This window comes from Dreissena polymorpha, chromosome 1, assembly GCF_020536995.1.
Source record: "Dreissena polymorpha isolate Duluth1 chromosome 1, UMN_Dpol_1.0, whole genome shotgun sequence".
Lineage (NCBI taxonomy): Eukaryota > Metazoa > Mollusca > Bivalvia > Myida > Dreissenidae > Dreissena > Dreissena polymorpha.
Window position 1 is genome coordinate 98,579,020 of NC_068355.1, and position 20,693 is coordinate 98,599,712.

At 35.6% G+C, this 20,693-nt stretch overlaps 3 protein-coding genes across 7 annotated transcripts in view; 2 read left to right on the forward strand and 1 right to left on the reverse strand.

Moving 5' to 3' along the window:
• Nucleotides 1-3,475, forward strand: part of LOC127842100 (ARF GTPase-activating protein GIT2-like) — a 45,493-nt gene extending 42,018 nt beyond the window's left edge. For all 3 annotated transcript variants that reach the window (XM_052371426.1, XM_052371435.1, XM_052371442.1), the window contains 2 exons: nt 164-227; nt 888-3,475. In XM_052371426.1, the coding sequence (XP_052227386.1) occupies nt 164-227; nt 888-1,094 (271 nt within the window). In that variant the 3' untranslated portion in view covers nt 1,095-3,475. The remainder of the gene's footprint in view (nt 1-163; nt 228-887) is intronic.
• Nucleotides 3,476-5,478: 2,003 nt separating this feature from the next.
• On the forward strand, nt 5,479-15,821 carry LOC127842120 (CD82 antigen-like). Of its 3 annotated transcripts, none has more exons than XR_008031489.1 (8): nt 5,479-5,744; nt 7,716-7,883; nt 8,653-8,880; nt 9,644-9,718; nt 10,580-10,684; nt 11,775-12,143; nt 12,585-12,668; nt 14,957-15,019. XR_008031489.1 is itself a non-coding variant. In XM_052371477.1 (8 exons), the coding sequence occupies exons 2-8, from the start codon at nt 7,746-7,748 to the stop codon at nt 15,026-15,028; spliced, it is 897 nt and encodes a 298-aa protein (XP_052227437.1). In that variant the 5' UTR covers nt 5,482-5,740; nt 7,716-7,745; the 3' UTR covers nt 15,029-15,821. The 3 variants fall into 3 exon arrangements, 1 of the variants encoding a protein (XP_052227437.1); XR_008031488.1 differs by having other exon boundaries at nt 5,480-5,740; XM_052371477.1 differs by having other exon boundaries at nt 5,482-5,740; nt 11,775-11,969; nt 14,957-15,821.
• A 42-nt stretch (nt 15,822-15,863) lies between these two features.
• Nucleotides 15,864-20,693, reverse strand: part of LOC127842115 (uncharacterized) — a 39,917-nt gene continuing 35,087 nt past the window's right edge. Inside the window, exons 10-12 of the mRNA XM_052371456.1 lie at nt 18,084-18,240; nt 16,876-16,931; nt 15,864-16,544 (exon numbers count right to left, since the gene is read on the reverse strand). Of these exons, the coding sequence (XP_052227416.1) occupies nt 15,988-16,544; nt 16,876-16,931; nt 18,084-18,240 (770 nt within the window). The 3' untranslated portion in view covers nt 15,864-15,987. The remainder of the gene's footprint in view (nt 16,545-16,875; nt 16,932-18,083; nt 18,241-20,693) is intronic.

Sequence of the window (20,693 nt, forward strand, 5' to 3'; positions counted from 1 at the left end):
AATCTTCTGTAGACATTTATAACATTGTTCTATGATTGTATGAGTAATGCATGATTTGCAAGAGTAATGACGAATGTTTTGCATTGGAGCATTCTATATAAATAAAATTGTGATCAAGCTATGATTTTTGTTAGAAGAAACTGACACATATATTTTGTTTCAGTTATGGTCCTTGTGCAGACAACATCCATGCTGCCGTGTTAGAAATGGCAGATGTCTTCCCTGAGGTAGGCTATGCTTAATTGCAACCAACATATGAGTCGTGTTCTGAGACAACTGGGCATAATGCATGTGCGTAAAGTGTTGTCCCAGATTAGCCTGTGCAATCCGCAAAGGCTTATCAGGGACAACACTTTCCACTTTTATGACATTTTTCGTTTAAATGAAGTCTCTTCTTAGCAAAAATCCAATTTAGGCGGAAAGTGTTGTCCCTGATCGGCCTGTGCGGACTGCACAGGCTAATCTGGGACGACACTTTACGCACATGCATTATGCCCAGTTTTCTCAGAACACGACTCATGTGTACAAATGCAAAACTAAGTTTTTTCAGCGAAAAAAAAATCCCTGAATATTGGTTACAGAGAAACAAACTTAAAATGGACCAAACCCAAAACTAAATGATCAATGTTTATGATTGAATCTCAACTTGGTCAATTTTTTTTAAAAGCTTTTTGTTAGTAAAAAGCTCTCTATGTCATGCCACCAGGACAAAGGTCACAATGGAAATAAGAGTAGCTCTTTTTTGTGTTATCCTTGGTGTTGGTGTGCATGTCATGGTTTATTTATTCTCATGTGTTCTACGATTCTGTATTATACATGTTGTTTTAAATGTCCATGTATATGTATTCCATGTCGAAATAAATCAATCAATAAAAAAACTATTTCAGACTCCCTACTCTGAGAGTGTCAAGTGTGCCCTGCATTTACTGATGTCCAGCGCGGTGCGTCTGCAGGAAGAATGCGCCGAGTGTTCAGAAGTCCCCAGTAATCCAGAGGAATTGACCTTTGACCCTTCAATTAAAACCAAACAAGTGATGCAGTGTGCCTACGATATTGCCAAGTCAGCCAAGCAGCTTGTGACATTGTTTCAATGACCTCAGTTGGACTGGCTTTGATAAGTTGGAGTTGGAGATTAACACTTCTCAGACACATATGTGAACATGTACTAGTTTAGTGGATCAAGTGACATTCTACAAGAGATTGTGTGATCTGCTCATAGTGTAATGGTGTGAGGGCTCGTCAATAAGATAGATGATGTGTCTAGAATTGTGGATGAGCTGTTCCTGTGAAAGATTTCTATGGTCCTGTAAATCTACATTTTTGGTCATGTTGACTATTCGAAGTTTAACCACATCCTTAAAAAATCTGGCATAATACTTGTGCGTTTAGTATCATCCTATATTAGCTTGTGCAGTCAGCACAGGCTAGCCATAGAAAAAACGTTTTTTATGGAATTTTGAGGCTGCACAATATTATGTCTTTGAAGACCGTTGTTCATGGGTTATGTGATTATTTCCTATTGGCCCAGTGATCATCTTATGTTACATAATTTGTCCTTGTTCCTAATCAGTATTTTATACTCTTCAGTAGACGAAGCATTTGAATTGAAGTGATCACCTTAAGCTGGTCAAAAAACTATTTTCACTTGGTATTACAATCGGAATTTTTTAATTGCAAAATTTCTATAGAAATTTTTTTACCATTTTCAGTTGGTATTTTGAAATTATAAATCCAAGGTTATTGAATTCAATGTTTCTGCTTTTGAAAGCTCTATCATGTCAAGCAGTTATACAAATGAGTAACACATATTTGAATTAAATTTTGGTTTGCTTTAAAGTTAAAACAATTTATTAATTGAATAGTTCAATACCAAGCCTGTGTCATTAGTGTTGATAATTTGAAAATCAGTTTACTTTAATTTCAGGAGAATGGCATTATGAAAAATGCAACATATTTTTTTATCATCAGATATATTATAGAGAAAACGTTATTAATGTGACAATTTCAAAGTAAAAAACAACAAACTGCCTTATATGCTTTAATGAAAATTGTAAGAAAATTGTTACCCAGTTACATGGCAACTTAATATACCAGTAGACGCCATAGCTTAAACATGTATACAGTTTTACTAGATGAACAATTGAAATGTGAGCTTATTAAATAGACTGATCCGAAGACATTGGATTAGTTGGCAGTTGTTAGGTTGTATGCACACTTCAATGATACCCATAATATATCATCTCAGCAATCGCACTAACACACACAATTATTTACAATGTGTTATGACTACATTTTGTATGAATACATACTTGTGGTTGTGGACATCTTGATATGTGAACAAACATGGATTGTTGTCATTCAAGTCTTCCATTTTATATGGTAATAACTTAATGGTATATTTACTACATAACTTTAAATGTAATTATTTGTTAAAATAATACATTGTTTGACCTTCTCAGAATTATAAAAACAATGGACTAACAAAAATGGAAACAGCATTTTTTAAATTTTTTATTACAGGTACAGCGTAATAAGTTATAAAATATTTTGAATTAATGAATAAGTGACTAAATCTATTCCGAAATTCTCATCAATTTTGTAACAGCTGATTTTTTTGCCATATGCTACAGGAGCAATACTGTGTTGCTGACTAATATGTGTGTTATAGAAGATGTGCTAGCACACCACGTCAGTTGTCATGGATACATTGTGTGAGGTTGTATATGTACCAGGGCCCTCATGTTTGGGGTCTGCCCTTTTAATCCCTCAAACTTGCAATATTTTATTTATTGTTTATGCATTTTATATTATTATTATAATTATTATTCTTATTATATGTTCAGTTGATACTTAAGTAAATGTTACTGTATACTTGGTCATAAATGTATTGTAAATAGCATAATCTTTGTCTACATTATCATAGTCATCGTTTTTATCGCCTGTGTACTGGCCATGACGTATATAATAACACATAGTATTTTGTTAAGTATTTATTTAAGTCATGAATTATCGGCACCCCCTCTTGATGTGTTGCCCCATGCTATCTCTCCATGTTACCTTTCCTGAACTTACTCTCAGGTGTGTGTTCCCTTCAGATATATAACAATTAATCCAAAACCTTATGGATAGTTATAATGTTTGGTAGCAATATAATATTCTTTTTAATGCATCAAAGGTGGTATGAAATGAAAAGGAAATGAATGTGTACTAGTCAAATGAAAAGCCTTCAACATGTAGATTATATGTAAAAACAATCATGTAAAATAATTAGAAAATAAAAAATAAAATCAGCTCTTTTTCTAATAATTATTTGCAATTCTCATTAAATATTTTTAAGAGTCGATAAGATGTACATTATTTCGACCTTTCAATACTTGTGCATAATTAGATTAAAAGGTGTATTTTTCATGTGCATGCTCTTATTGTTTACATGCTACAGGAACAATTTTATATTGAAATAAATGAGTCAGATATACCAGTTGTTTTGTTCTGTATGATCTTGTTGGGTATCTGTATAGTTTAACCCATTTATGCCTAGTGGACTCTCCCATCCTTCTAAATTGGATCAATTTATTTCCAAAATTAGGAATTTCTAGTATACTTATTTCTATATTTATAATATTTCTCACAGAAATTCCTTTAAGCAAACAGAGCAGACCCTGATGAGACACTGCATCATGCAGCGTATCATCTGGGTCAACACTGTTTGCCAAAGACTTTTTTCTAGACGCTAGGCATAAATGGGTTAAAAAACGTTTTGACTTCATAGAAATAGAAATTGTATTACAGAACTTTGTTTGCAGTGTATTTTTATTCAGTTTAAATTTTAAATTCCAGGACCATTTTGTATTTAAAGCTAACATCGGAATAAACAGCCTAATTAGTTTTTTTTCTATAAAAGGGCGTGGTATAACATTCATAAAGTTGGGCTTAAGATTTTATCTTGTCTGACGGTGTATTTGCGTATGGCATCAAAGAGTATAACAGCAAGAAAGAGTTCAACTTTGTCACCTATGCATTTTGGTGCATTTGTTTGACAATCAGAGTTCTGATTTTTTTTAAATAAAAAAATGAAATGTTTACACTTAGGTCATTTGAAAATCGAAAAATGTACATCTAGAATAAAGCTTTTTATATATGAGTCAACTTGTGATCTCTTGGCTGTTATAATGCATTTGTTTGACAAAAGTATAGTATGAACATTTTTGGCAAAGAAAAAGGCATTTTAAACTGTGCTTTTTGTAACTTTTAAAGTATTACTACCATGGTGAAGAAACGTTATGAACAATATTATTTTTATCATAATGCACTTGTGTATTCGGATAGTGTGATATAATTTAACTTGCATTACTATTAAAACAGGCTGTAAAATCTGTCTTCTGATATGTTGGTGCCTAGTGTACTAGCATTCAAGGTTCCGTTCTGTAATGTGCGAGTCTAGCATTAAGCAGGAAAAGTTATCTCTACTAGTAACCGAACTCGTACATGAAAAGTATGTCCGATCAACAAGTCACGTCGGTATAGTTTTTCCGTTAGTTTCACATATTTTTCATACACTATATTTCTTCGAAGACATTATTTAATACGCGTTTTATGCGAACTGACAGTAAAGCATTTGTTCTGTGATCTAGTTTTCTACATAGTTTCATGCATATCATTTATACTAGACGCTTTGACACTACGTCACCAGTCAGCTATGATTTCTTTCGCTCCGCATTATGCGGGTATTACTGACTTTCCTTGCAAGCTTTTACTTTCTTGTGCTGGTGCAAATAAAACTTCTAACTAAAGTTTATCAAATGCTAATTATTTTACTCTGTGGGTAAATTACAGTGTTGGAATATCTTTCGGTACAACAAAGTTGAACACTTTGAAATTATTTTGAATTCTTTGCAAACATAGGCTCTGGTTATTAGTACTAAACGGTGTGTTATGTGTAATGGCTTACATTATTCATTGTTGATGTTATAGGATTTTATTAACTTAAGTTAGAAATTTTATTTGTACTTACACACACTGTGCAAATTTTGATTTCGTCAATTTGTCACACATATAGTTGCAGATTATTGCAGAATCCGAGTGCAGGTAGCGTTCTCATGGTGTCGGGTTTGATCCCTACTCGGAAAGCGTTCCAAAGTTACAGTGTTTGATACCCCGGGACCTGTCTCAATATGACGTATTAGAGCACCTCTCGGATGTATTTTAATAATGAAGGATTGAGATTCAAATTATGGGAGCGCTCTCATCATGCTGTATTTGATCCCAATTCGAGTATCAGTTTGTAGGATTTGATCCTAAATCGGACTGAGGGAACGTTTCAGTGATTTTCTTACCGATCTCTCTTTATTTACTGATCTCTCCCCAGTCACCCGCGCTAAATTATGAATTGCCGAGAGACGCACAGATCGATGATGAGACCTCTGAACAACCCCGTTCTTACGGTCAGAATTTAACACGTTATAGTAGGCGACGGGTAAGAATATTTCAGTTACCCAGTCACCCGGTAAGGCTTATTCCATGTTGAGCTATTTTCAATGAGTACCTATTTCACTAAACGAATTTATAAACAGTTAAATAAATACAGTGAAACCACAGTGGCGTGTAATTGAAGCGCATTTATTATTTAAACTGGCATATTTGTGTGCGTTTACGTGTGCATGACTGATCGTTACGGAACGCTTGTGATGGTGGTTATAGTGGAAAGTTTATGATCTACACATACACCCTACCATAGAATAAGGTATGTATTCAGATAAAGGGATTGTTTAAAATAGTTAAGCCTCTGTGTGTCTTTCTATTCAAAGAGCGTTAAATAACCGAATTTATTTATGATGGGCATGAAATTAAAACGATATTCAAATACACGATTTGGTCTGTTGTGTACAAGACAACATAAACACGAACTTGCATAATTTTAAGAATATATGTTGTGACCTGTGGTAATGAATACATTATGTAATCATTCAATGGCAATTTGAAAAGATCGGTCGATACTTACTACCGCGCTAATGATTTTTCGCCGACTGGTTCGAAATCACTGTCATATTTATCAGAAGTCAGCAATGTCAAGGCAGACGTATGGAGTGGACACATATAAAGAATTGATACACGAGATTATTTGACTTCAATGCAGACTAGTATCTGCTGGTGTCTATATGACCCGGCTGTTGCGAAGAAGGCTATTGTACCACAGCGTACCGTCAGGCGTGAGTTACCTGTCCCCTTAAAAGTTTAACTCTTTGCCTCATTAGCAGACATTATGACTCCTCGGAGTATACAGATGCTGATCTGGAGCTGCGCTGTTTGGATATGATTTAAGGCCCATTTTCGCACAGCCCTGCTCAATATAAGCGTTGTAACAGTACTATCAACATATTTCGATTCAGACATGACTGACGAAAAGCTTTTGGCGTAGCTGTAAAACCCAGCTTTTCACCTCAAATGGCCTAAATCATCAGCCTATATAGGGAAATATACCGCCACTAGACCCATTTGAATTCATTCGAATATTTCATTGACGGATTTGCGAGAAATCCCCCAGAACATTGGCCACATGTTTACAGTGTAAAAGATGTAACAATGTTCAATATAGGGAATTCCGGAGTACTCTCTGCATGTTTGCACGACACATAGACACATATTTGGTCCAGTTAAAATCTTACGTTAAAAACCATCTCGTAGACTGTCAGGGTCAGTACTTGGTCAATCAATCGTTACGGGCAGACCGAATGGACTCTCGATAAACGTTGATAACATAGTATTGCTTTAAAGATATAAAACGAGAGCGGCGATGGCGATAAAAGTCTATTTGCAAGATACAGGGAAGTTTCTGCTGAAGTAAATGTTAAAAGGATTAATGGTCTGAATGAAAATGTAAAAGGCTATGAATTTTTTTTTTAATGAAGAATCAAGCAATAAAAGTCCCCTACCTTGCATGGAGCGGTAATATAATTGTCTCCCTTTGTTTTCAAGGGACGTAATTTTTTTAAGTTTACCTTGTAGATGGTAATTTTTTTTAAATAACTTGCTTTTGCCAATAACAGAATCGTTTTACGAACGAAATGTGTTTTGGTTTCTAATAACGTTTTTTTTTCACGTAAAACGGTCTTAGAAAAATTCACTAAAAATGGTGTTAGAAATGGTCTTGGAAGAAAATGTTAGAAAAAAAAGTTTCTAAATAAAAAATTGTAAGAATTACGACATACTAAACTTAGTATCGATTTCGTCTTCCTAAAATCAGGGAAGGCTTGGAAAAAGACAACCGTTTCTCGTGTGATTTTGAAATGCGGTATTACAAAAGCCTATTAGCGTTGCAAATAGACTAATGACATGAATTTTAGGGAAAGACATGAATACAAATATATCTGTAAATGAAACGTATTTTAATAGTGAAAATAACAAACACTACCATAGTAATATAGATCTAGTGTCATGATAAGAGAAAATTGTTAAATTATCTAACGACAAATGTTTGACGTACAGGGTTAGCCTGTTGGCAAATCGTACCTTAAAGCTTACATACATTACGGAATTTACCAGTTTTTTATAAATAACACAGTTTGACTTCAATTTTATATCGAAAAGTATTGTGGTTATATGTTCAATTTCAAGACAGTTATTTATGAATACATTTGTATATGTTGAACAACTGTGCACAATACTAGATGAGGGTTTAATTATGAATATTCATATTTATATATTTATATTTTGGCGAGTTCAAGTGAACGCACACAGGACGTAGCGGTATGGCTTCAGAGTCCGAGGTCTCCGCGAGCCACGTGCGCGACTCCGGGGCGCTGCGGAAAGGACCCGACAACTCCCTCCTCACATTTCTCGGAAACATCGGGGTCATCGTGCTGGTCATCCTGAATGTTCTCTCACTGGTGAGATACGCAGATACCTCAATGTACCAATACATAAACCACTGTGTTTTTACCTCAATATCGCTGTTAATAAAACTTCTCTTTAAAGGGACCGTCAACCGCGATTGCCAAAATAAATCTAAAACAATTATAATATTGATTAAAATATCACGATTGGTATATTACATTACTTGAAAAAAGTTCTTTAGTTTTTATATAGTTTCAGTATATTCGGTATTAAAGTTTACTGGGTACAGGTACCAGGTAACTACCAGTTATCTATAAATAACGCAAGTAGATTGATCATCATCGTCACGTGGTTAACCCAGGAATGCAAATTGTGCATGCGTAGTGAATTGTGTATATTTTATATATAAAATGATCAATCTACATGCGTTATTTATAGAGTGTATATCGTTTTGTCACCCATTTTCGCGATGTACTTTCGATTTCACATCGCGAAATTTTATTACCGAATACTGTATACTGAAAATATGAACTTTTTTCAAGTAATGTAATATACCAGTCGTGATATTTTAATCAATATAAACTAATAATTGTAAAAATACGGTATTTTAGAACTTTTCTTTTTCGTCAATCGCGGTTGACGGTCCCTTTAAAGCCTTTTAGACCTTCTTCAAACTAAAATATGTTATACCTCTTTTTAATGGTACCGGGTATTTTAAAATGTTTTAACAAACAACAACATGTAGTTTTATGCTTGCGTCAACAATATAAATAAGGCCTAATAATCGAACAAGAATACTTAAGCTCAGATGTTTTTATATAGCTGCTAGGTATCGGGATCATCGTGGTCGGCAACCAGATCGACAAAGGAATCGATAAGAATGACAACATCACCAAGCTTCTCGACAAAGTGGACTTCGGCTCCTTCACGCTCATGCAGATCGTTGACGTCATCATCATCGTCATCTACGTCATTGGCGCGGTGGCTATCGTCATATCGCTGTCGGGCGGACTCGGGGCACTGCTGAAACTTCGCGTCCTACTAGCCATAGTACGTTAGATTCGAGCTTTTGAACAAGTGCATGTATATATATGCGTAAAACTGTTCGATAATTCTTCGTTTTATCCCAGACAATATATATTACACATTTATATACATAAACTATACAACTATGCATCGTTTGACAATTTAAAAACACAAAAAATAATAAAGCGTTGCAACGCGAAACGATTGAAAAATTTGGAGAGTTCTGTTGTTGTCGTTAAATTTTGTGAAACTACGAAGATTGCTCATATAATGCATAAAATACTTTAACCAATTATGCTTGGCAGAATAGCCGAGCGGCTAATGCGTTTTTACTCCAGGTTACTCCAGGACTCCGGGGGTCACTGGTTCGAGTCCAGCTGCGGCTACTTTTATTTCCTATTTTAAATTTTATTCTTGATTTTTTACTGGAGCGTTAAGCTCCAATGTTTACATTTATCAATATAAAGCATTTAATGACGTATTTCAAAACATGCCAAAAACTGTGAAAAGGCCCCTTTAAATGCAATTATTTTTTACATTTACAAGTATGAGCATATTTGTGTACCGCAACGCGAGGCATTTACCTATTCTTAGAAACGATTTACACTATATCGATTTGACAGTATCTAGTACTATCTACCCGCATATGAAGCCTAAAGTGATATTTTCCAATCAACTGAAATTTCCTACGCCGTAACACTCAGTTATCACATGTGGTACACGCAATGGATCATCACTTGGTGACGGATGATGATGACTCCTAGAACTTAAGTCTGTTCGTTTTCAGTACATTGTCTTTCTGGTGTTGATGATCTTTCTGGAGCTGGCGGTACTCGGCATCTGGATCGAGTTGCTCAGACAGGTAAAGGCCTTCAGTGGGGTCACGTAAGTGTCTGGGCTGTTATCCGCTGTTGAAATTTCCGATACATGACTTATTATCCACACATGTATTCAAATTAATCAAATCAACCGGCCACAGATTAATTGTTTGGTGATTTTTTAGTCTCCCCTACGTCTGGTTCAATGTAGTGCTTATTTGTAAGAAACTTTCATGTGAACCGCGGCATGTGTAAAAGGGTTTGATGCCATATGTGCGTCCAGCGACGCTTTAGATCAGCACAGGAGCTTCACTAACCGCTAATGAGGCCACGAAACTATGTAAGGCGGGCAGGGTAGGCTGCACAGGCTGGTCCGGAGTTGCACTGACCTAATACATATTTTTCGGACGACGAGATTCATAAGTGTGTGCATTCACTTAATAATTACCGGTAATGGTCAACCAGCTAACCCAGAAAAAGTATGGTCATAAGACCGTCTTGACGGTACTGAACTAGTCTTGGAAAACGGCGCATAACACAAACAAACAATACCTTGCTGAGAAACGAGTAGGTCGAAAAAAAAAGATTGGCATAACTTGTAACAACTGGAGTCAACACGTAATAGTTTAACCCATTTATGCCTAGTGTCTAGATAAAAGGCCTTGGCAAACAGCGTAGACACAGATGAGACGCCGCATCATGCGGCGTCTCATCTGGGTCTACTCTGTTTGCTTTAAGGAATTTCTGTAAGAAATATTCTAAATATAGAAATAAATATACTAGACATCCCTAATTTTGGAAATAAATTTATCCAATTTAGGAGGATGGGAGAGTCCACTAGGCATAAATGGGTTAATACTAGAGCTACAATATATGTCGGTTGATCCCCGTTTTCTCGCTTACAGGTGCACACCAGGCTACAGGGTCTGTTTGACGACTTACTTAAGAAATACACAGGCTTTGATGACATCACATTTTACACCGTCGGATGGGACTTCATCTTTATATTGGTAATATTATATTAATTGTTTGAGCTGATATAAAGTATCTTTTTGTCGATATTAAACTGCCGATCACCAAACCCCTTTCTTGTATGACTACGAACACTTCCCTCAAGTTTCACAATGATGGCACAAGAAAGAGGTATTGAACTGCCGATAAAGGACACCGCCGCCGTAAATCCCATATATGGGGCTTTGTTTTACTTTTTCCGACATTAATCAATACCAAGAGTCATATTTGTTGTGAATACATTAATTTCTTGACATAAAGACATACGGTAAATAGTCTTATATCAAATATTCTATTTTTGATAACAAAAAATGATTTCTGATGTCTTCTTATCAGAAAATCAAGTCTTTGTGACAATAAGCCTATCTAAACTCTAGAAACGATGTTAACTCCTCATAATGATGTGTGTTTTATTATGAGCTTATTATTACAGCCAACACGTGTCCGGGACAATTTAAACTGTTAAGCCTTAATTATAACTTTGGTTACACAATCGGAATTCATTTTTAACACATAGTTTAAGTTGTTATCTTGCTGCACTTAAACGATGTGTTTTATAAGGTCTTTAGCTAGGTCATCCATTGTCAGGAAGTATGGCTTCTTCTGGACGATCTATCTGACGACTGAAAAAATACATTGTTTGTTTCATCCAGAAATCTGTTCTATTATTTGATATAAAAATCGAAAATATTTGCTAAAAAAATATTTAAAAAATAAACGATTTTTTTTAGTTCAGTATCAAAAATGACTGATATCAATAATTAGTTTTATTTTGTATCATTAATTACTTGTTTCATGACATAATATGCATTTATTTTAAAATCAATATTTATTTTTAATGTCATTTTATAATCTTGATATAATGAATTGTAATCATGTATATCAAACGTATTTAAACAAGTTAAACGGCTCAACCTCCTACATATTGACCTATTTTGTTCTGTAGATCACATAAGATAATGTTTGCCCTAAACATTATTAACACATTTTAGTGTATTTGAAGTCATATCCGTCATTGGAAACATATAATACCATTACTTAATCATACATGCTCAATATAGATATATGTATGAAGCTATCTTTATGCAGTTTAACTGCTGTGGTGTGCGGCCAGTAACGGCGACATATAACGACTTTCAAGCTTTGCCGTCTGAGTTCTGGGCCAGCTCTTCGCGCGGAAATGACGTCATACCATTCGCGTGCTGCAAAGACGTCAGTGTCGAGAATTATCTCAACTACAACAATACAGTCTGCACCGTTCAACTACAGGACTATCAAACATCCGTTAGTACATGCACCTATATGGTTAGGTTTGGTTGCCAATCTATAGCGTGCTATACTCAATCGTCTGGGAATCGTCGAAATCTAGATATTGTCTATGCACACACATTCCGTTTTATGATAACAATTGGCTCTCAAAAAGGTCCAAAATACGCAATTCACGAATTCACATAATTTGTAAGTATGGTGTATACTTACAAGCATGCTCTTTTTGAGTAATACGCAACAAGTCTTTTTCTTTCTAAAAAGCGCATAACTCCGCTGTTGTCGTAAACCATGCAGCCAAAACCCAGTGACACATCTTTTAGAAAATGTCATATTTATAAGCAAAATACATGCAAGCATATTCTGTAGAAGGAAATCAGTATGAAATTTTACAAATAGCAATTATGAAATGTAAATGATATCGAGTAACGGTTCTTGTGCACTTCTCCGAGATCTATCTATGAACTAAGTTTATTTGAAGCATAAATACCATAAATAATTAATGTATTACGCTCCGAACGAGTGAATTTTGATAAATACTGACTTGGATGCTGAAAAACATTAATGAGAACATCAAAGCGCTGAAAAGTTAATGATCTCTTACTACCACGCTGTTATGTTTACGTGTTGCAGGGATGCTATGACATCTTCCGAGATACTTTCACTGTCCTGGGAAAGGCGGCCATTTCAGTTGTGGGCATAATCGTTCTAATAGAGGTATACCTTAATTAATAGTTATATAAAGCGGTTCTCATATTAATATTTTATATGACTATATAATTTTAATGGATCTCAAATTATAATTTTACATCACTTGTAATTTTTGTGTAACATTTCTAATATGAAGTATCATTAAGTTTAAACTCCATAGACCAGCAATCTCCGAGTCGATTCCGCAGGGTGTCTATATTACGGAACTGAAGTTGTTGTGAGTGTATATTTAATCCGTTTATTTAGTTTACCGGTGTGTGCATACACGATAAATTTCAACAAGAGCTGTCAGAGGACAGCGCGCTCGACTATTCGAGTGCTTGACAGTATAACGTAAGCCATCATGGAGAGGGGGGGGGGGGTATAATGTGGCTGTGTGGTCATTAAATAGATGATCTTTCAAAAAAAAAGAAAAACAAATTAAATTTTTTTGAGGGGGGGGGGGGGATTCTGGGGTGGGGCGTGGGGGATAGTTTGGGTGGAGTCCAATGTGGTATGTCAGGTAAGTGTTGTTTTTATCAAAGTATGAAATAAAGCTGATCTTAAATAAAGAAGTTATGGCAATTTAAGCAAAATATATTAATTTGACCATGAGATTCAAGGTCATTCATTCTAAGGTCAAGGTCAAATTCAACCTGCCAGGTACAGTAACATCATGATAGTAAGAAAGTATTTGAAGTTTGAAAGCAATAGCCTTAATACTTAAGAAGTAAAGTGGATCTAAACACAAAATTTAACAAAATATTCAAAGTTACAAAGACAACAAGAGTGCCAAACTGTCACAAGATACGCCCGTTTGAAGGTTTTGGACAACTTGATAGCTTTACCATTTGAGTGGCAAAATGATATATTTTTGAAAATTAAGCAGCACATATTTGAACTTGACCTAGATATCAATTAGACACAACTTCTGACCAAATTTGGTAAAGACAGGATGAAAACTACTTCAATTAGAGAGCGGACACCATGCTAAATGCTTGAAATGCATTAAGTGACCTAGTTTTTGACCCAGCAAGACCCATATTTGTTCTTGACCTAGATATCATTTAGACTCAACTTCTGACCAAATTCAGTGAAGATCAGATGAAAACTACTTCAAGTAGAGAGCGGACACCATGCTAAACGCTTGAAATTCATTAAGTGACCTTGTGACCTATTTTTTGACCCGCCAAGACACATATTTGTTCTTGACCTAGATATCATTTAGACACAACTTCTGACCGAATTCGGTGAAGATCGGATGAAAAATACTTCAATTAGAGAGCGGACACCATGCTAAATCCTTGAAATGCACTAAGTGACCCAGTGACCTAGTTTTTAACCCAGCATGACCCATATTCGGACTTGACCTAGATATCAACTAGATGCAACTACTGACCAAGTTTGGTGAAGATCGGATGAATACAATTTGAATTAGAGTCCGGACAAAGTGGCGCCGTTGAAAATGCACTAATTGACCCTATGACCTAGTTTTTGACCCGGCATGACCCATATTCGAACTTGGCCTATATATCAACTAGATGCAACTGCTGACCAAGTTTGGTGAAGATCGGATGAATACAATTTGAAATAGAGTCCGGACAAAGTGGCCCCTTTGAAAATGCACTTATTGACCCTATGACCTAGTTTTTGACCCGGCATGACCCATATTCGAACTTGGCCTAGATATCAACTAGATGCAACTGCTGACCAAGTTTGGTGAAGATCGGATGAATACAATTTGAATTAGAGTCCGGACAAAGTGATGCCTTCCGCCCGCCGCCCGCCCGCCGCCCGCCCGCCCGCCAAGGGGTTTCACATAATACGTCCCGTATTTTATACGGGCGTATAAAAAAGGGCCATAATTCCTACAAAATGCTTGATACAGTTGTCTGCTCTTGTTTATAGGTTGGGGTCATGTTGGTAAAGAAGTATGCAAAATATAAAAGCAATATGTCAAGGGACATAGAAAATATTTGAGGTGGTACGCAAACTTTAACATAGAAAATCTAAGTGAAAAAAGGGCCATAATTCTTACGAAATGCTTGATATAGTTGTCTGCTCTTGTTTATAGGTTGGGGTCATGTTGGTAAAGAAGTATGCAAAATATGAAAGCAATATGTCAAGGGACATAGGAAATATTTGGGGTGGTACCCAAACTTTAACATTTGCACGCTCACGCTAACGCCGGGGCGAGTAGGAGAGCTCCACTATATATATTTCATATATAATAGTCGAGCTTACAATGACGTTATTAAGGTATTGCAATTAAACTCGTAGCATGAACATGTTTTTCCTTTGCTTTTTATTTTCAGGCGGTAGCCATATTTTTCAGTATAGTCATCATAATCGCTGTCTCCAAAAAGAAGAAACTTTTGGTGGTATAACGGACATAAACTGTCCATCGTACAGTACCCATCCCGACCCATGAATCAGGGGCTCTTCGTTCCATGACAAAATTGTGTCATTTTTCATTCAATCCTTGAAGCTGTCCACAGCAAAACTCAATTACGGAATATTCCGTTATGTATGATAATGTACTCTAGTATATTAACCAGTTTTTGTTTGGTCTAAACTTCTGACAGGCTCATTACCATCAGCAGCTCTAGTCATCGCAGACGTCATAATGGCAGGTAACTGCAGACGTCATCAGGGCAGATAACTGATATTGTCAAGATCAGAACAAGTACGATAGCTTTACGCCGATTTTAAAAAAATTGACGGTCATTTCTTCCTTATTTATGGTTTTAAATGTTGCTTTATATCTATGACCAACGAAAAATTATTTAACCATCTTCACGAAGTAAATATAAATTTTAAATACAAATACACTAACACATGTGAATATAATTTGCTGTGCAATGTCTGTGATACTATCATTTTTACGTGTACATATCTTCATTTTAAACTTGGCGCATGTTTTATCATAATTAAAAAGACTTTGTTGGATAAATTCCAATTATTGAAGAATTCACATAAATGCTTCCACTTTAAGTTGTAATTAAGAGTGTTATATTTATGTATGTTTTGTTAAATGCAAACACGACTTAAATTAACACTTTTAAATGAACATTTTTGTATAATGTTGCGTTGTTATAACTGCTTCATACGAATTGAAATGGTGTTATACGCATTTTTTATCCAAAAGAAATATGATAGCCACCAAAAAACGTATAACCCATGGGTATTTATTCCATTATTTCGAATTTACTATTAAGCATGTTAAATTGTTACAACATTTTTATTGCATATTGATGAACTTATATGTGGAATATATAACAAAACACGAAGGTACACAAATGTCGAAGGCTAAAACGATACAAATAAAATCTGACTTTATAACACCCTATAGCCCACATGTTGCTGCATGTCTCTCGATGATACAGCTAGGGTAGTACTCTCCACACAGTGGGCACTCCACCTCTATACTGCCCAGATCTATATCTCCCCTCACAGCAGCATCCATGGCGTCATCTCTTAGCGCAGGATTTGACCCTGAACTCACGACATCATCATCGTCACTTTCATCACTTATGTCAACTGCAACAAACTGGTTCTGACTCTGAACTGTAGACTGCAGACTGTTTGAATAATTACTGGCCAGATTTTTAGATGAGTGAGATTGGTTTAAACCTGTTCCACATTGACTATCTCTCTGTAAATGACTAGAACTTGTATCTACGGGCTTGCCTTGTAGTTGAAGTCTCTTCTCAGCAGCGTCAAGCCAGGGTGGAGATTTAACACCACAGGTGTCATTCCGAGTAGAAAACAAATTCGGATCACCCCTACTGCTCATAACGGTCGTTGTGACGGGTTGCTTGGTACCAGACTTGCTACCATGGAGACTCTGATATCTAGCACATTTAGTTTGGTGTATGGTCATTAAGTTTGCTCCGTAGTAGTCTAAAATGGATTTTTTGGTCAAGAAGTCAGGCAAAGAACAGTAAATTGAAATATGTATCATATTTAATACATAACTGGAAATTACACAATAAACAGATGTATTCAGCTTTAAAAACTGACAAACAAATTTAATTTGAAAACATATTTAACTGTTAATATGAATACATAAATTAAAGTTTACATGAAAGTTTTATACATTTATTTTAAACTGGTTTTAACTTAAATGTAACAGTAAGACTGAAATATCAATTGCAGCACAAAATTCCATATATGTACACGAAGCAATAATAGGCATTTACATGCATTTACATTTAATGAAAAGGAAACATACCATTGCAGCCCTCGCATTTTTCAAAGCTGGTTGGTCTGACTTCTTTGCTACATATGCTGTAAGATGGGACAAGGAAATAGTAAAAGAATACATTTCTGAATGACTTTGTGAAAATTACACTGTTAATGTTTTACAAAGCTGACATTACCTAAAACAAAGTGACATCAATAAGTGTCCATTATAGATGATACTGATGGAACAGGACTCGCACTGTCTGTTGAATTTACAATATTTAAGAAATGCATTAAAGCTTTCTTGTCAAGTAAACATTGCATATGCCTTATTGTGTGTAAAATCCTTCTGCATATTTTTTAAATAAGGCTTTATGAGTTGCAAAAAAATAATAATTTCATTGGTGTTGGTATTTTCAGTATTCAAGATTTTGAAGAATGTGAACCATATTTCTTATTTACAACAATTGTTTTATTTAAATAGCTACCATTTTTTTCGAAAAATATCAGCATTCATACCAATATAATTGACTGTTTTACTTAATTTGATATTGTTACAAATTTCAAACACTTAAAATACCATCAGTGAAGACATTTGTTTACTTCTGCAAAATAAATAACATTAAATTATATACATGTATAGCAGAAAATGCAATGATCAGCTGCAACTTGTTAATCAGGACGTGAGTAGACCAATTATTGGCTTTTATTTAATCGGTAGATAATAGTAAACAAGAGCTGTCTCCATAGGAGACATTTGCCCCCAATAAATGCTTTGATAGAAGTTATTGAAATGCACTAAGTGACTCTGTGACCTAGTTTTTGACCAGGCATGACCCATATTCGAACTAAATATAGATATTGTCTTGATACAACTTCTGACCAAGTTTGGTAAAGATCAGATGAAAACTACTTCAATTGGAGAGCGGACACCATGCTAAATCCTTGAAATGCACTAAGTGACCCCGTGACCTAGTTTTTGACCCAGCATGACCCATATTCGAATTTGACCTAGATATTGTCTAGATACAACTTCTGACCAAGTTTGGTAAAGATCGGATGAAAACTATTTGAAATAGAGAGCGGACACGAAAAGTGTGACAGACTGACAGACAGACTGACGGACAGTGCGAAAACTATATACCCCCTTTTCTTCGAAAGGGGAAATAAAAATAGCACATGGTTGAATCATCGAATGAATTTTCTCTAAGAATAAGCTGGAAACAGATCCTCTTGGCTTCATGCTAGTATACTTACTCTTTCTGTTGCATAGCAACAGGAGACGTGAACACATCAATGCCAGCACTGCATACTTGCGCCATGGTATCAACTGACTGGCTCTTATTTTCAGATATCAGTTTGAGAGCTGGACATTTTCTCTGATGGGCCAACAGCAAAGCTTGTCCGTAGAATTCTGGTTTAGCAATTAAACCAGTGTCAGTCAACCATAACAAAATTCAATCTAAATAGAGCATAACTTATTTTAACCCTTTGCATGCTGTGAAATTTGTCATCTGCTAAAATGTCGTCTGCTGAATTTCTTAAATTAGCATTTTCTTCGATTTTTGATAAGAATACTATCAGAATAGCAAACAGTTTTGGATCCTGATGAGACGCCACGTTCTGTGGCATCTCATCTGGATCCAAACTGTTTGCAAAAGCCTTCAAAATTCGGTTCCAGCACTGAAAGAGTTAACTCAAGATCAAACTGAGATACAGACATGCTTGAGTTATGAAAGGTCTCACTGCATAAGTGTACATATCAAAGTTTTGAAATTGTTAAACATGGCATATTTAATCTACAGACAGGATTCTTATACCAAATATGTTGGAAAATGTATCTCTTTGCAATTGTACACATTATTGTAAATGCCTAGGCTACAATTTATTTATTTACTAGAAGTTTAAATTAATGGAAAAACACTTGGTTTAATTTATTTTGCCTCTTTTAATAGGACAAATACAATGATATAAAAACCTTATTCGTAAGAGACATATAAATGAAAAATAAAGAGTCTTTCTAAACTAACTAAACATGGTTACATGGTTACTCCTGAAATGTGTTTTAAACTAAACAAGAGCTATGTTTGTAAAACACAATGCCCCTACTGCATGTTAAAGCCGCACAGCAGCTAATTTAGAGAAAATTGCCAAGTCCATGTCCCTTAACTTTGTCAAAAATCAAAAGACATTAACAAAATTCGAACTTAATCAGTGAGTCTTAAAGATAGATTAACACATCAAAAATAAGGTCAATATCTGCAAGTGTTTAGAAAACAAATCAGGAAAACTGTTATTCTAGAGAACATTATTAAGGCTAAGGCATGTAACTTTGCCAAAAATCAATGAACAGCAAACAAAATCTAATTAATCGGTAAGTCACACACCAAAAATCAGGTAAATATCTGCAAGCATTATGGTAAAGTTAGGAAATCTGTTATTTTAGACATAAGGGCCAAGATGGTCCCTAGTTCACTAACCTTTTTTTACAAGATCTTATTCATTGCTTAGATGAAAATTCAGTACTCTAGAGCATATTAGATTGGTTCTCTTCTGTTTACTTTTGCAGTGTGAGCATATGATTAATTCTGATTGAGTGCTGTCTATTTGCATGGGTTTTTGCATGCAAACATTTGCAAGTAATGCTAATTCTACATGTGTTTACAAGATTTGGACCTCCTGACCAAGATTTGGACCCCACATGACCCAATTTCAAACTTTGCATAGATATCATCAAGAAAAACATCCTGGTCAAGTATCATCATCAATGGACCAAAACTATGGCCTCTAGTGTGTTGTCAGGTATCATTGGGACAAATTTTCTGACCAAGTTTCATGAAGATCGGACAAGAAATGTGCCCTCTTGAGTGTTTACAAGGTTTCTCTATAGCCAAATAAGGAAAACTGCCCCGCCCACTTGCGACCATGTTTTTCAATGGACCGGAACCACTTTTGAACTCAACCAAGATATCATTAAGACAACCATTTTGACAAACTTACATGAAGATTGGGCATAACATGTGACTTCTACAGTGTTTACAAGTTTTTTAGTTTTTTTTGACCAAGTGACCTAGTTTTCGACCCAGCATGACCCAGTTTCAAACTCAATCGAGGTATCATTGGGACAAATCTTCTGACTAAGTTTCGTGAAGATCGGACAAGAAATGTGGCCTCTAAGGTGTTCACAAGGTTTCTCAATAGCCAAATAAGGAAAACTGCCTCGCCCACTGGCAGCCTTGTTTTTCAACGGACCGGAACCACTTTTGAACTCAACAAAGATATCATTAAGACAAACATTTTGACAAAGTTACAAGAAGAATGGGCATGAAATGTGACTTCTACAGTGTTTACAAGGTTTTTCTTTTTTTGACCAAGTGACCTAGTTTTTGACCCGGCATGACCCAGTTTCAAATTTGACCGAGATATCATTGGGACAAAGCTTCTGACCAAGTTTCGTGAAGATCAGACAAGGAATGTGGCCTCCAGAGTGTTTACAAGGTTTTTCAATAGCCAAATAAGCAAAACTGCCCCGCCCACTGGCAGCCATGTTTTTCAACTGACCGGAACCACTATTTAACTCCACCAACATATCATTAAGACAAACATTTTGATAAAGTTACATGAATATTGGGCATGAAATGTGACTTCTACAATGTTTACAAGGTTTTTCTTTTTTTTTACCTAGTGACCTAGTTTTTGACCCGGCACGACCCAGTTTCGAACTCGACCGAGGTATCATTGGGACAAATCTTCTGACTAAGTTTCATGAAGATCGGACAAGAAATGTGGCCTCTACAGTGTTTACAAGTTTCCTCAATAGCCATTTTAGGAAAACTGCCCCGCCCACTGGCGGCTATGTTTTTCAAC

What these genes read in the sequence shown, in the direction of transcription:
- LOC127842120 (XM_052371477.1), top strand. Translation starts at nt 7,746, where the DNA reads ATGGCTTCAGAGTCCGAGGTCTCCGCGAGCCACGTGCGCGACTCCGGG. An exon ending in TCCTGAATGTTCTCTCACTG is followed by an intron (nt 7,884 to 8,652) that starts GTGAGATACGCA and finishes GTTTTTATATAG; the next exon opens with CTGCTAGGTATCGGGATCAT. An exon ending in GGGACTTCATCTTTATATTG is followed by an intron (nt 10,685 to 11,774) that starts GTAATATTATAT and finishes ATCTTTATGCAG; the next exon opens with TTTAACTGCTGTGGTGTGCG.